Genomic DNA, 16014 nt, shown 5'->3' with positions numbered 1-16014 from the left:
TGTATCATGAGATGAATTTCTACCAAGATATTTTAACTATTTAATTATTGAAAGGCCCTGTAACCTTGTGCTTTTCATGCAAACATTCACAAACCAACTGAGGGACTTAGGATCTGGCCTTTAGTGTTCTGCACAACTAAGTCCACAGCTAAGATGGACATGCCCCCTCTGGCTCGGTCATTGCTACAGAAAATTCAACCCAACTGCACACTAACTCATCACTCCATACAACTTCTCAGGAAACACTGCTGTGGAAAGAGTCATAGGTCAGGCCACTGAAGGAATCCCCTCCTCTGGTCCACACCCCTCACTAGGTGGGAGGCAGCCAGTCTGGAAAGGCTGAGTCCAGGGCCTCCTCCCCCTGCATGTTCAGTCTCCTCTGCCATCACCCAGGTCCTTATCCTGAGGATGATGTGCTCAGTCACTGGGTTTGGGCTTCAGGTACCAAGATAATTCATCTGAAAGGAAGCCAGGATTTTGACCCATCTTCACTCTTTAAACTAACATATGTTAATATTATTATATATTTCCCTGTAAAACAAGAAGGATCTGTATGCAGAGACCATGGATACTTCCAACAAGAAGGGTATGTATTGTCTGGAGAGTAAGAAAATAAAGAGTTTAGGAATAAGAAAGTAGATTAGCCAGTTCTAATAAGAAACCATGGAGAATTCTTTTAGATTATTTTTACTGACCTTATGCACTTATAGGTGGGATTATATGGTATTTGTCTTTCAATGCCTGGCTTATTTCTTGTACCATAATGTTCTCCAGTCACATCCATGCTGTTGCAAATAGTAGTAGTTCCTTCTTTGTTTCTGCTGCATAGTATCCCATTGTGTAAAGGTACTATGGTTTTTTTATCCACTTATTTACTGATGGGCACTTAGGCTGTTTCTAGTACTTGGCTATTGTAAATAATGCTGCTATGGACATAGGGGTGTGTAGGTTCTTTTTAATTGGTGTTTCAGAATTCTTAGAGTATAATCAGAACAGTAGAATCACTGGGCAAAAGGCAGTCCCATATTTAATTTTTCAAGAAAATCCTAGAGTGTTCTCCACAGTGGCTGTACCAGTCTGTATTCCCACCACCAGTGCACTAGGATTCCCTTTTCTCTACATCCTCACAGCACCTATTGTTTGTTGACTTGTTAATGATGGCTATTCCAACTGGTGTGAGGTGATATCTCATTGTGGTTTTAATTTGCATCTCTCTTATGGCTAGTGACATTGAGCATCCTTTCCTATGTCCTGGTCAACCTGTATGTCCTCCTTGAAGAAGTGTCTATACAGGTCTTTTGCCCATTTTTAATAAGATATTTTGTCTTCCTGGTGTTGAGTCGTATGAGTTTTTTATATATTTTGGAGATCAAACCGTTGTCTGAGGTCTGATGGAAAATATGGTTTTCCATATGGTCAGTTCCCTTTTCATTTTGATGATAGTTTCTTTAGCTGTGCAGAAGGTTTTACTTTGATGTAGTCACATTTGTTTACTTTTTTCCCCTTGCCCTGAGAGACATATTGGCAAAAATATTGCTCTGTCAGATATCTGAAATTTTACTGCCTATGTCTTCCTCTAGTACTTCCATGGTATCACAACTTATATTTAAGTCTTTAATCCACCCTGAGTTTATTCTGGTTTATGGGGTAAGTTGGTGGTCAGGTTTCTATTTTTGAGGGGGGCATGTCCTGTCCAGATCTCCTAGCACTCTCTATTTAAGAGGCTATTTTGACTAAATTTTATGCTCCTGCCCTCTTTGTCTAATACTAATTGATCATAGAGTTATGGGCTTATTTCTGTGCTCTGTATTCCATTCCATTTGTCTTTGTGTCTGTTGTTATGCCAGTACCAGACTGTTTTGATTACAGTGCCCTTGTAGTATAGTTTGATACCAAGTACTGTGATCCCTCCTACTTTCCTGAATATGGGATATGCTTCCATTTATATGTATCTTCCTCATTTTCTTTCCTCAGTGTTCTATAGTTTTCCAAGTACAGGTCTTTTACCTCCTTGGTTAAGTTTATTCCTAGGTACTTTATTTTTCTTGTTGCTATAGTATGGGATGTTTTTCCTAATTTCTGTTTCTGATATTTCTTCATTGCTATTCAAAAACACCTTCTATTTTTTAATATTGACTTTGTGTCCCATCTTTTTGCAAAATTCACTTATTAGATTGAGTAGGTTTTTGGTGGAGCCTAGAGGATCTTCTATGTATACTACTATGTTATCTGCAAATAATATGTAGGTATATTGAAAATAACATGCAAAGCTGATGTAGGGTCAGATTGTTTATTTGAACTATATCTATCTTTTGTAGGTAGGCCTGTATTGATATGTGTTCCCTCTCAGGACTGCCTTTGCTGTGTCCCATTGGTTTTGGGCTTCTGTGTGTTCATTTTCATTTGATTCCAGAAACTTTTTTATTTCTTTCTCCATCTCATTGTTAACCTATTCATTGTTTAATACCATGTTATTCAGTCTCCATGAATTGAATGTATTTGAATTTTTAATTTGAGGTTGGTTTCTAGTTTCAAGTCATTGTGATCTGAGAAGATGCTTAATATGATTTCAATATTCTTAAATGTCTTGAGGCTTATTTTGTGCCCTACCGTAAAGTTTTTCTATGAAAATATTCCATGTGCATTTGAAAAGAATGTGTATATTGTTTCTTTGGGGTGAAGTTTTCTATATGTGTGTATATGTGTAAATACATGCAATATGTGTATATATATCAATTACATGCATACACACATTTATATGCATGTATACACAAATTATGTACATTATGTGTGTACATGCAATGTATATATGTATATATGCAGGCTCATATATGTATATATGTATATATATATCAATTAAGTCCATTTGATCTAGTGTTGTTCAGTTGCACCATATCCTTGTTGATTCTTTGCTTGTAATATCTGTCCATTGTCAACAATGGGATGTTAAAATCCCCTGTGATGATTATGTTGCTGTTGATATCTTACTTGAAAAGTTTTCTTTTATGTTTAAGTTCTCCTACATCAAATTCATGTATGTTTATAATGCTTATATCTTCTTGATGGACTACTGCCTTGAGTATTATGTAGTGTCTTTCTTTGTCTCTTTTTATTGTCTTTGTTTGAAGCCTATTTTTTCTGATGTAACTATTGCTACCACAGCCTTTTTTTGTGTCCATTTGCTCGAAGTATTTTTTTCCATCCCTTCAGTTTTAGTCTGTGTAGGTCTTTTGTTCTGATATGGGTCTCTTGAAGACAGCATATATGTGGGTCATGTTTAGTTTTTTGTCTTTTGATTGGGGAATTTAATCCACTTACATTTAAGGTTATTGTTGAGTATTTATTCATTGAAGCTTTTCCCTTTGTACCTGCATACTCTCTCCCTCTTTTTCTTTATCTTCTTAGAGCAGTTCCCTTACTGTCTCTTGCAAGGCTGGTTTGGAGGAGATGTAGGCTTTTAGGCCTTTTTTTTTGGTCTGGGAAACTCCTTATTTCACCTTCCATTTTAAATGAGAGCCTTGCTGGGTAAAGTAGTATTGGTTGCAGGCCTTTGCTTTTCATTAATTGGAATACTTCTTGTCATTCTGTTCTGGCTTATAGTGTTTTTGTTGGAAATCAGCTGATAGCCTCATCTAAGTTCCCTTGTATGTTACTACCTATTTCTTCCTTGTTTCCTTGAACAGTTTTTCTTGGTCTTTAAAGTTTTCCCATAATATCTCTTGGAGTGAGCCTCTTTGGGTTCGTGTTGATTGGGATCCCCTGTGCTTCCTAGAGCTGTGTGACTTTTTGCCTCAACAAGTTAGGAAAGTTTTCTACCATTGCTTTTTTAAACAGTTTTTTCCATTCCTTTTCTGCTCCTCTTCTTCTCCTTCTGATCTCTAGCATATGAATATTACTAGGTTTTCTCTTGTCTTGAAATGCCTTTAGACACTATTAATTATTTTTAGTCTTTCTTCATTTTGTTGCTCCATTGGTTTTTTTCCCTCTACCTTGTTTTCTCGCTCACTGATTCGATCCTCTGCTTCATCTAGCCTGTTTTGAGTTCCTTCTATTGTATTATTCATCTCAGATACTGTATTCTTCATTTCCTACTGTCTCTTATTCATAGTTTCTATGGCCTTTTTCATGCTGATGTAGCTCCCACTAAGTTCCTTGTAGCTTCCATAGACTTCCTTTTGGTTCTCACTGAGCTTCCAACCATTATTTTGATGTAATGTCTATCAGACATTACATGTCTGATAGATTTCTTGCCTCTATTTCATTTAGCACTCTTTCTGGGGATTCCTTTTTTTCTTTGGATTGGGGATTGTTTCTTTGTGTCCCCATTTCAGGTGACTTCTTGTTTGTTTCCATGTATTAGATTGATCTTCTTGGACTCTCTGTCCTTGTTGTGTGACCTTCTGTGGTAGGAGACCCGTGTGACTCTGTGGTGCACTCTGTGGGGATTCTCCTTGATCTACTGAGCTGAAAGCTATTAGTATGCCTGGTGTGCCATTTATGTGATGGCTCTCTTGTTTTAATTGGATTTCGCTGATGTTTGGTCATTCTTTGGTGGGTTCTTCCTTCAGCAGGCTGCCTGAGAGTCACACTGCCCACCATGTCTTGTATGCTTTTGTACATGTGGTGCCAGAACAAAGCAAAACAACCCAGGAAACTAACCCCACAGCTGAAAAAATAACCCCCACCCACAATCATGCTATCAATAGCAAATGAGCAAATATTAATAAGGGTATAAAGAGATTAAGACTATTATAAGAAAGGAAAATTGAATATGAGATGACTAACTGAAATAAAAATGATTTCAGAGGATAGATAGAGGAGAAATAATAAGAGTAAGGATTAGAAACAAAGCAAATAAAGAAACAAAATAGAAACTACACCATAATAAAAAGCAGAAGGCAAAATTGAGTAAGAAAAGGGAAGAGTATAGTATGGGTTTTAAAATAGAAGAAAACTTAAAAACAATAGTGAAGAAAGTAGAAACCATAATGGAGAAAAAGATTCACCACAGCAATATCAAGAACAAATGAGCAAAGATCATTACTGGTGGAATGGGTCTAAGAAGAAAAATAAAGCTCATGAGATTTCTAGAGAAAGAAAAGTGATTTTGAGAGGATAGAGGGAGAAGAAATACTCAGAAAAAGGAATGAAAACTAGGCTAAGATGAGAAAAAAGTAAAATTTAAAACAACATAAAGAAAGGACAGGAGGAAGGCAAAATTGAGTAGGAGAAGGGAATGGTAAAATTTGAGATGTAAAATACAAAAATAGTGAAGATCTAGGAATGAAGTTGAAGAAATGCAGCAACAACCACCTTATCTACAACCAATGAGCAAAGATTGATGAAGGTGGAGAGAGAATCAGGGTAGTTTAAGAACGGGAAAAAGAATTCGAAACCACTAATGACAAAAAAATGGTTTTGAGAGGTGGGAGGGAGGAGAAATAGTAAAAGTGCAGAATAGAAACAAGTTGTAGCAAGAGAGAAAATAGAATTTAAAACAAAAATAAGAAGAACAAAGAAGAAGGTAAAATGGAACAAGAGAAGGTAGGAGCAAAATATGAGATTTGAAATAAACTAAAATAAAAAAACTAGTGAAATGATAGGCACAAACTTGAAGGAAAAGAATGTTAAAAAGCTATGCAAGAGAGAAAATAATTCAAATAATGAAGAAGACAGTGGTGGAATTTATCTCAGTAGAATCAAGAGTTTTCCACTGCCTTTTCTTCCTGGACCCATCCATGGGGGTGTCAGATGGTGTCCCAGTCTGGCCCTAAGCAATCTGCTCACGACTACAATTGATCCAGTCTTTGGCTGTCTCCTTCACATTTGGCTGGTCCCCACTGTTCTACACTGTCAGCTTTCTATAAGCCCAGGGCCCAGAGTGGTTCATTGAATGACTCCAGAGGACTGCCAGCACCTGCTGCCAGAGGGGGCCTCAGGTGCAACCAGAAAGTGGGAACCCTGGGTAACTCCTGGGGCAGATGCTGTTCAGTTTTCAGGGAAGTTGGAGCAAGTGTTTCCCTGCCCTCTCACCACATCTCTGGGTCTGTCCCAGATTCATTACAATAGTGTATAGTTTCTGATGGATTAGCTATCTGTTTCTTGTGAGGGGACCCAAAACCTTGATGTTTAACACCTTTTTTGTGTATATGAGGCACCATAAAACTTAAAAAATAGTCAGTATGAGCATTGTCCTCAATATGAAGACCTGTACTTTGAGAAAAATCACAAGTCCCTGCTACCCAGGTTCTGGCTCTGCCTCCTGAAGAAGCTGGTCATATTCTCTCATGGAGACTAGACTTTCATAAAAAGATAATTGTACCCTCCAGACATGTCCACTCATTCATGTATTCACACATTCCTCAGATATTTTGTGAACATCATTGGTGAACAAAGCATTTGTATATCTCAGGCACTGGCTACTGAGACTCATAAGATACAGTTTCTGATCCCAAGGGCACTAACTCCAGTATGAAAAACAGGACACAGATGATTCTAATATCATACAGTAATGACAGTGATGATATGTCACAGGTAAAGTGGGAGAAGAGAGGAGCACCCACTCAGCATGAAGAGCTGGGTGGGTGTTTTCACAGGAATGCGGAGTATAAGTTGGATTTTAAGAATGAATAGAAGTGGCCTAGGCAAGGGCAGTGGAGAGAAGGGAGAACATTCTAAGCAGAGGGGCTCATCTTCTAGTTCCACAGACCAGTGGAGGAATGTCAAGAAGATAACTCAGATCATGTTTATATTCCACTCTCAGTATATCTTAAGATGTCTAAAATTACCTTAATACTCAGGGGGAACAGACATTAGATTCTGGGTCCAGGGAGACTACAGGGACACTTATTGCCCTGAATCTTAAAGAGAGTGACTGAGGAATAGCGCACTGTCTAAGCCTCATACATCAGGAAGTCTGCATAAGGTGCTTGGTGCTTCCTTCCTGGAGCTCTACTTCTCATCCCAGATACCTATTTCCCTTCTTTGTCCACAATTTAAGATCCATTCCAAGGTAAATATCAAATTCAAAGGTGTGAGGAAGGCTGCAGGACAAGGGAGAAACCACAAGAGGGCGCTGCTCCCCTTAGGTGCTGGTTTGACACATCTGCCATTTCTGAACATGCCTCTCTTTTTATAGCCTGTGACATGAACTTGCAGGGCAGTTTATCTTCCCTAACACACGAGTCAAGATTTTTAGAAGGTTTCACCAAAGGATTACAAAAGTAGAGGAACAGCCCTCTCAGCTGTGGTATTACCAACCAAACCTGCTGCTGGTTCTCTGCCAGCCATGCTGTCTGCTTCTAGCTTGGTACTTATGATCTGGTTGATGATGGGTGAGTAACATTTCTCAGGATTTCTAAGGTGTTCTATTCCTTGGATTTAGGATGCTTACCAAACTGGAGATGATTCCTCTTCATTGCCGATATAACAAAGCCTTTACTTTTTATTTTAGGAGGGACCAGTGGAGACTCAGTGAACCAGACAGAAGGCCCTGTTACCCTCCCAGAGGGGAAAACTTTGACGCTGAGCTGCAAGTACCAGACCACCTATGGGTATTCAGTTTCTCTCTTCTGGTATGTCCAATATCCAAAAAAAGAGCCTGATCTCCTCTTGAGAAGCTCATCAGATAATCAGGATGTCAGCAACAGAGGTTTTCAGGCCAAACTGGTGGTGACTAACAGCTCCTTCCACCTGACAAAACATTCAGTGCAAATGTCAGACTCGGCGGTGTACTACTGTGCTGTGGGTGACACAGCGTTGGAGGCTGCAGGGGGAGCTGAGCACAAACCCAGAAGAACGCAGGTGGGGCACTGGCTGTGGGCAGCCCTGGGAGAGAGAGTTATATTCTCTCCCTAAGCAGAATGACTCTATTTTAGAGTTTTTTCAAGGAAATGAAGCAAGCTCAGGTAATTCTTAGACGCTTAGTCCTTACTACAGAAAATTCAACCCAACTTCACACTAACTCATCATTCTATACAGATGCTCAAGAAACACTGCTGTGGAAAGACTCACAGGTGAGGGCACTGAAGGAATCCCCTCCTCTGGTCCACACCCCTCACTAGGTGAGAGGCAGCCAGTCTGGAAAGGCTGAGTCTAGGGCATCCTCTCCCAGCAGGTTCAGTCTCTTCTGCCATCACTCAGATCCTTATCCTGAGGATGATGTGCTCAGTCACTGGGTTTGGGCTTCAGGTTCCAAGATAATTCATCTGAAAGGAGGCCAGGATTTTAACCCATCTCAGCTCTTTAAACTAAAATATTAGTTTAAACTAAAATATCTTAATATTATTATATATTTCCTTATAAAACAAGTAAGATATTTATAGAAAGATCATGGATTATTCCATAGGAAGGATCTATATTTATCTATTGAGTAGGAAATACAAAGAGTCTAAGAGAATAGGAACTATAACAGTATACTTCAGACTTATTCTTTCATCATTCTAGAGGCTAGAAGACCAGGATCAAAATACCAGCAAGTGTGGTTTCTCCTGATTGTTGTTCCTGATTCATTGACAGCTGCCTCCTTGCAGTGTTCTCACATGGCCTTTTCTCTGTACACAAGGGGAGAGAAAGAGACAGGTACACTCACACACACAGAGACAGAGAGTGATATATAGAGAGAGATCTAGTGTCTTTCTCTTAAGAGGTCACCTGTCCTATGAAATTAAGAACTCTTCCTTATGAACTTGCTTCACCTTAACTACCTCCTTCAAACCGTACCTCCAAATATAGTTATGTGAGCAGTTGGGGATTTATCATAGGAATTTCAGGAAGACACAATTCAGTCCATAAGAGAAAAAATACATACTGTCTATTATTAACTTGGGAGCTAAATGAATTAGGTAATCTCTTATTTCTGGATTTCAAAGTTGAACTATGATAGCACTACACAGGAAATAAGAGTCATCTGAACATTGGCCAAGCTTCAAACCATAGAATAAACTCTCAATTCTAATAAGCAACCACAGAAAATTCTCTTTTATTCTTTTTACTGACCTTAGTACTTCGGCTGAGGAGTTCATTGAGACAGGAACAATCCAGGCTTCCTCTCCATGTGTCTGTCCTGTTCTATGCCCTGGTAGTCCAGCCCCTGTGGGTGGAGTCATCCAGGTTTTCTTTGCTCTTTAGCATCTTAACTGTATTAATCCATTGATAAGAACTGGCAAGAGATCTGTGGGTGGGAAGAGAGAAAGATTAAGTACTTCTCTTTTTGCCCTCTGCCTGCTGGGATGTGCTGGATCTGACATTGGCTGCCTCACTCTCTGCTTCAGACTAAATGTTTATGCCCCTACCACCCATTCCCAACTCCTTTGTTGGATTGCTAACTCCCAATGTAAAGGTATTTGGAGGCAGAAACTTTGAGGGGAAATTACCATAGGTCATGAATATGGGGCTGTCATATTGGAATTAGTGTCACTTTTTTTTACTTCTTTTAGAACAGCATGATCTCAAGTATGACAAATACAAAGAAGGCCACATCAAGGCTTATTAGATCAAAATTCTGTTAAAAAATGAAATAAAGATCAGATCTTAAAAGTAGTCACTGGAAAAAGACAGATACATTACCTGCATGCAGGAACAATAATGCAAGTAATGACTGATTTTTTTATTCAAAACAAAGGAAACCAGAAGACAATGAAACAATATAAATTAAAATGCTGAAAGAAAAATAGTTGACTACCACCCAGGCTGCCACGGCTCAGTTGGTTGAGTGTTGTTCTGCAAAGCAAAAGTTCACTGGTTTGATTCCTGGTTAGGGCACATGCCTGGGTTGCAGGCCTGGCCCCTGGTTTGGGCATGTGTGAGAGGCAACCAATTGATGTTTCTGTTACACATCGTCTTTTTGTCTCTCCCTTTCCCTCTTTATAAAAATAAATGAATAAATAAAATCTTAAAAAGGAAGAAAATAATTGACAATCTAGAACTCTATTGCCAGACAAAATATCCTTTAAAAATGAAGGCAAATTTGTTTTGCTCGTTTGTTCGTTTTTTGCTTTCAGTTTTGTATCCCACATAAGAGTGAAATCCTATGGTTCTCAACTTTTTCTGCCTGACTTATTTCACTTAGCATGATACTCTCAAGGTCCATCCATGTTCTCTCAAAATGGCAGTAATCATGTTTGTTATGTTCCAGCCATTTCTAGTGTATCTATCTAATCCATCTGATCTCTATTTATCTGTCTCAATATATATTTCAAATGATACAGCAATTCTATAATGTGTGTACTATTCTTTCTGAATTACTCAGTTGAGGGAACTACTTGCTCAGAATCTCACAGCAAATAAACCACAGGACTAAAGTATTCTCTCTGTCATTCTGACTCCAAACTAACAAGCAGAATTATGAACAGGACTTTTAAATAAGTACATGCAAAAAGAGTTAAAATTATTTTTAAAAAACCAGCTTTACTGACAATACAGAAGTTGAAAATGATAGTCTGAATTACCATGTTTCACCTATTGAAGTAAGAAAGCTAGAGAAGTTTGCTTATGTAATGTGTTGGCAAGGGAGTGGAGAAGCCAGTACTGTGGCACATTGTAAATGTGTACATTGACACTGCATATTTAGAGGCATTTGGCAATACTCATTAAATGAAAAATGCATAGTTTTTCATAGTTTTTATACTTTTAATAAAATTTATGTTTGTGTTGGCAAAAATCTTTGTATGAGGATATTAATTTTAGCATAATATGTGGTAGTAAAAAATCAGAATCATCTAAAGTTCAAAAAATACAAAACTGCTAAAGTAAAATTTGGCATATCCATATAATGCTATGCCATGTGGCCATTTTGCATAAGAAAAAAGCACAGCACAGAATGGAAAATATAAGTTTGTTGAAAATAATGAGTGTGTGTGCATGTGTGTTAGAATACTTGCTTCTGTGAATGAACTGTGGTGGTAAAAGTCAAATGAAGAGGGAAGACTACTATGGTATGTTATTTATATGATGTAAAATGTTTAGATTTGCATGGATACTGGTCAACCCCTGCAGTGATTTTCTCATCTCTCTGAAGTCTAGAAATGGAGTTATTTTCCTTCTGCATGCTCTTCTTTCCCAGCTTCCTAAGATCTGTCAAGTTTGTGTTGCTGGGTTTCTGTCACACTTGGTCCCTGTAGCCAGGCATAAGATGTTTGAAGAAATGGATTTCTTCTATGGTATCACAACTTACAGGTAAGTCCTTTATCTATTTTGAGTTTATTCTGGTGTGTGGAGTTAGTTGGTGGTCTAATTTCATTTTTTTGTATGTACTTGCCCAGTTCTCCCAACACCATTTGTTGAAGAGACTGTTTTTACTCCATTGTATGCTTGTGTCCCCTTTGTCAAATATAATGGACCACAGAGACATGTGTTTATTTCTGGGCTGTCTATGCTGTTCCATTGATCTATGTGTCTGCTCTTATGCCAGTACCAGACTGTCTTGATTACAGTGTCCTTGTAGTATAGTTTATAGTTTGATATCAGGTATTGTGATCCTTCCTACTTTGTTCTTCTTTTTCAGGGTGAGGCTATCTGGAGTCTTTTTTGGTTCCATATAAAGTTTTGGAATATTTTTTCTAGATCTGTGAAATATGCCATTGGTGTTTTAATAGGAATTACATTGAATCTATAGATTCCTTTGGGTAGTATGGGCATTTTAATGATGTTAATTCTTCCTATCCATGAACACAGTATATGCCTCCATTTCTATGTATCTTCCTCAATTTCTTTCTTCAGTGTTCTACAGTTTTCCAAGTACATGTCTTTTATATCCTTGGTTAAATTTATTCCTAGGTATTTTATTTTTCTTGTTGCTGTAGTACATGAGATTCCTTTTCTTATTTTCTCTGATAATTCGTTGTTGGTGTACAAGAAAGCCACCTATTTATGAATACTGACTTTGTATCTTGCTACTTTGCCAAATTCACTTCATAGGTCAAGTAATATTTTGGTGGAGACTACTGGGTTTTCTATGTACACTATCATGTCATCTGTGAATAATGACAGTTTTACTTCCTCCTTTCAAATTTGGATGTTTTTTATTTCTTGTCTGATTGCTCTGGCCAGACCTTCCAGTAGTATGTTGAATAAGACAACAGCAGGAATGGAACTGGAGACTATTATGCTAAGTGAAATAAGCCAATCTGTGAAAGGGAAATGTCATATGACCCCACTTATAAGTGCAATCTAATGAACAAAATAAGCTAATGAGAAAAATAGAACCACAGGCATGAAAACATGGAGCATACTGATTGCTGTAGGAGGGGAGGAAGGAGGACAGAAATGATGGAGGGAAGGGGGTTTAGTCAAAGAACATGTGTGAATGACTCATGGACATGGACAACAGAGAGGAGGTTGTGGAATATGGATGGTCTGGGTGGAGGAGGGCAAAAGAGAAAAAATTGGAATAACTGTAATAGAATAAACAATAAAAAAATAGATGTTAACTTATGTTCTCAATTTTCTGACAAAGAGGTTTCTAGACACATCCACAAACAATTTAATTTCTTTTTCAGTACTCTAGTTCTTTTAAGATTTTACCTGTTGAGACATTTGTGTATTATAAAAAGAAGCATAATCAGTTATATCCACACTTGGGTTCAACTCTTTTAACCTGTTAGTAGTTCATTTTTAAAGGCTATATAGGAACAATGAAACAATTAAAAATGCAAGTAAGAAAAGGCTTTTCTGATTACTTTTTAAAACTCATCTATACCACCAAATACCAAAATGTCCTTCCATCAATCTTTTTCTTTGTAGGTAGCATGAAGTGGGTACCATGTGATTGTTTGTGTGACCATGAGGTGGCAGTGGTTCTATTCCTCTCATTCTACGAATGCCTTCAATGTCAAAAGCAGGATGGTTACTGGAGGATTTGCTTCTGATTGGCTCACCCACAAACAGAGAGGCTCTCTTGAGCATGAGAGAACAAGAATCAGACACAAAAACAGCTCCTCAGAGAAGAGAAGTTTTGGAGTCATTACAAGTTGTATCAAGACAGATATCATGATGGAGAACATGCTGGAGTGTGCAATCATAGTCTTGTGGCTTCAGCTTGGCTGTAAGTTAGAGGTTCAGGGATGAGAACTATAAGCACCGATTTATCCAAAAGTGGGAAGATAAGACAGGGGTTTAGTCTCAGCTCCTCCCAAGTTTCTTGTAGGGATTTTTCAAAACTCTGAACTCAAAGCTTTGTCTCATTTTTTATTTTGTTTTCCTGAACAGGGTTGAGTGGAGAAGACCAGGTGGAGCAAAGTCCTCAGACCCTGAGGATCCAGGAACGAGAGAGTGTCAGCCTCAACTGCAGTTACACAGTCAGCAATTTCAGAGCACTGCAGTGGTACAGGCAAGATCCTGGGAAAGGCCCCAAAGTCCTCTTCACCCTGTATTCCAGTGGGAAAGAACAGAAGAATGAAAGACTAACGGCTATGCTATCAGAGAAGGGGAGTTCTCTGCACATCAAAACCCCTAAATCTGAAGACTCAGCCACTTACCTCTGTGCTGTGGAGGCACAGTGCTCCCCAGGCACCTGCACCCTCTACCAAAACCCTGCAGCTGAGCCTCTGGAATGAGGGCATCGCTGCTGTTTTCCCTCCTCAACAAAGTATTTACTTAGCACCCAGAACTTCTTTCCGAGTGGTCATATGGAGAGTGAAATCTTGTGATATAGCCAGATGGCAGAGATTACTGTTCATTCTGTCCAGTAAAGTATTTACTAAGCACCCAGAACTTCTTTCCGAGTGGTCATATGGAGAGTGAAATCTTGTGACATAGCCAGATGGCAGAGATTACTGTTCATTCTGTCCAGGTATCCCAGACAGTCCCTTTATGTATCTTCCTGGGCCAGTCTGGATCCTTCACACAGACTCAGATGGGCGAGCTGTGATACAGACAGGCTTGGTTTCTCATCTTGGGCCACTTGAAAAGAGACTGCATAGGAATACATTATTCCCTAAAATTTATTTTTTTGGATTCTCTTATAATAATCTGGTCACATGTCTACAAGTGAATGTTTTCCATTTCAATATAGTCTTCTTGAAGTTTCCATTGCCACCAGCCACATTTCTACATTTCTCTTCTTAATTTTTAAAGCAAGTAAAAGAATTGTCTACTTGTCTCTGTTTTCTCAACTCCCATTTCTCACTCCACTGGAACCTGGCCTCTGGTGGCACCCCTCCAGCATAAGCCCTCACTTTAACACCAGTGACTTTGGTGTTGATAAAAGCCAATCGATATTTTTCACTTCTCTTCTAGTCTGAGATTCTCATCAGTCTCCCTTCCCTTTAAAAAAAAATAAAGTTTATTTTTATCAAAAGAATACACTAAAGAACACAGGTGAACATCCGGATGGAAGAGATGCACAGGGCAGGGTATAAGGAAGGGACAGGGAGCTTCTGTGCCCTCTCGGGGCACTGCTCTCCCACACTGCTCTGTGTTCACTGGCCCAGAGGCTCTCTGTTCCCCCCAGTGCCCCACAGGTCTGGGCTGCAGTCCTGGACCTCACTGTCCTGCTCAGGGCCCTGCATTTTCATTTCTCGGTGGGCCCCACCAATTACTTAGCAAGCTCTACTTATCTGGCTAGCATCACCTATAGCATTTACTGACTAGAAATCTCTTTATTTCTAACCTCAAAAGTGAAGCATTCAGAATTTCACTGTGACTGTTAGTTACAATGTTCTTTTTCTGGTAAATATCCTTTATGTAATCTAATTATTAAAGAGTCTCCTTCTGATTTCTAATTCATTGAGAGTTGTTATCATAAATAAACATAAAAGAAATTTTATCAAATTATCAGTACTTTTTCTCTATCTGCTGGGATTATTGTATATTAGTGCTGTAAATTATATTAAATTTTAATTTTTAAACCAACTTCATTTCTGGAATAAAATACACTTAGTAATGTTATATTTTCCTTTTCATATTGCAACATTTTTTGCTAGTATTTTGTTGAGGTTTTGCTTGCATGTTCCTGAATAACACTGGTATTCAACTTTTTCTTTTCAATGTCTCTGCCAGATTTTATTATCAATATTATAATGAGCCATCAAATGAGTTGCAATTTATTTCTCCTTATTAATCTATAGAAAATCTGTGTAGGATTTTTTTATTTTTAAATTTTTTTCAGAAAATTCACTAGTGAAGCTATCCAAGTATAAAATTTCACTTATGAGACAGCTTTATTAAATTATAGATTAAGTTAAATTAACCTCTAAGAGATTCTTTATATGTTTGATTTTTCTCTTGTTGATAAATTATGTTTTATTTTTTCTGTTCACATTTTATTATATGTTTCTTTTATTTTCTTTGGCTTTACTAGCTACTTTTTGTAGTTTTTTGGGTTGCAAGTTTGACCATTGATTTTCAACTTTTCTTCTTTCCTAACAAATGCATTGAAATCCACAAATTTGCCTCTAAATGTTGCCTTAGCCATATTCCCCATGTTTTGATATGTCATATGGTCATTATTACTTAACTAAAATATTTTCTAATATGCATTTGAATGGGGATTTTGTGTCGGATAGTGATATCGACAGGGACCTAAGAGTAGCCAAATCCTACCCAGCCTGCTGCCAGAAAGATTCCTAAGGACACTATATAGTATTAATTCATATTACCAGTATTATTGGAATATATTTTATTGTCATATATATTTATAATCTATATCTTATGTTTTATATAACATAATTATTGGATTATATATGTATACATTTTTATTTTCTCTTTTGGATAATTAGAAACCCTTAATGGTAGGGTTTCTTATAATTATAGGGTTTCTGTTTGGTTCTCTAAGAGTGACTTATAGAACCATACAGATTTTTTTCCTATTTAGATGTACTGTGGGGAATTTAACATTATCATGAATGTGGCCAGTAGGATCCCAAGAGGGGACCCAGAAGCATTAGGCATCCACCACTTTCATAGCCTGATACTCTAGGATTTATGAAGTAGCAACTGAACAGGCTCTGCAACCTCGGACCTTCAACCTCTTGGCTGATGTGAGGGATGGGGGAATCAAGAGGTGAGTGTCACCAG

The 16014-nt window shown here is 38.0% G+C and overlaps 2 gene segments (V, D, J or C); both read left to right on the top strand.

Moving 5' to 3' along the window:
- The first annotated feature begins 7185 nt into the window (after positions 1 to 7185).
- On the top strand, positions 7186 to 9493 carry LOC128626120 (T cell receptor alpha variable 18-like). The segment is given in 3 exon segments: positions 7186 to 7334; positions 7454 to 7747; positions 9438 to 9493. Coding segments are annotated over 3 exon segments (396 nt in total).
- Positions 9494 to 12900: 3407 nt separating this feature from the next.
- LOC119048876 (T cell receptor alpha variable 20-like) lies at positions 12901 to 13553 on the top strand. The segment is given in 2 exon segments: positions 12901 to 13042; positions 13207 to 13553. Coding segments are annotated over 2 exon segments (402 nt in total).
- The last annotated feature ends 2461 nt before the right edge of the window (positions 13554 to 16014 follow it).

This window comes from Artibeus jamaicensis, unplaced genomic scaffold (assembly GCF_021234435.1).
Source record: "Artibeus jamaicensis isolate MK-2021 breed Jamaican fruit bat unplaced genomic scaffold, CSHL_Jam_final scaffold_3047, whole genome shotgun sequence".
Taxonomy (NCBI): domain Eukaryota; kingdom Metazoa; phylum Chordata; class Mammalia; order Chiroptera; family Phyllostomidae; genus Artibeus; species Artibeus jamaicensis.
Note: the sequence above shows the minus strand (reverse complement) of the source record. Positions and strands in the feature narration are given on the sequence as shown.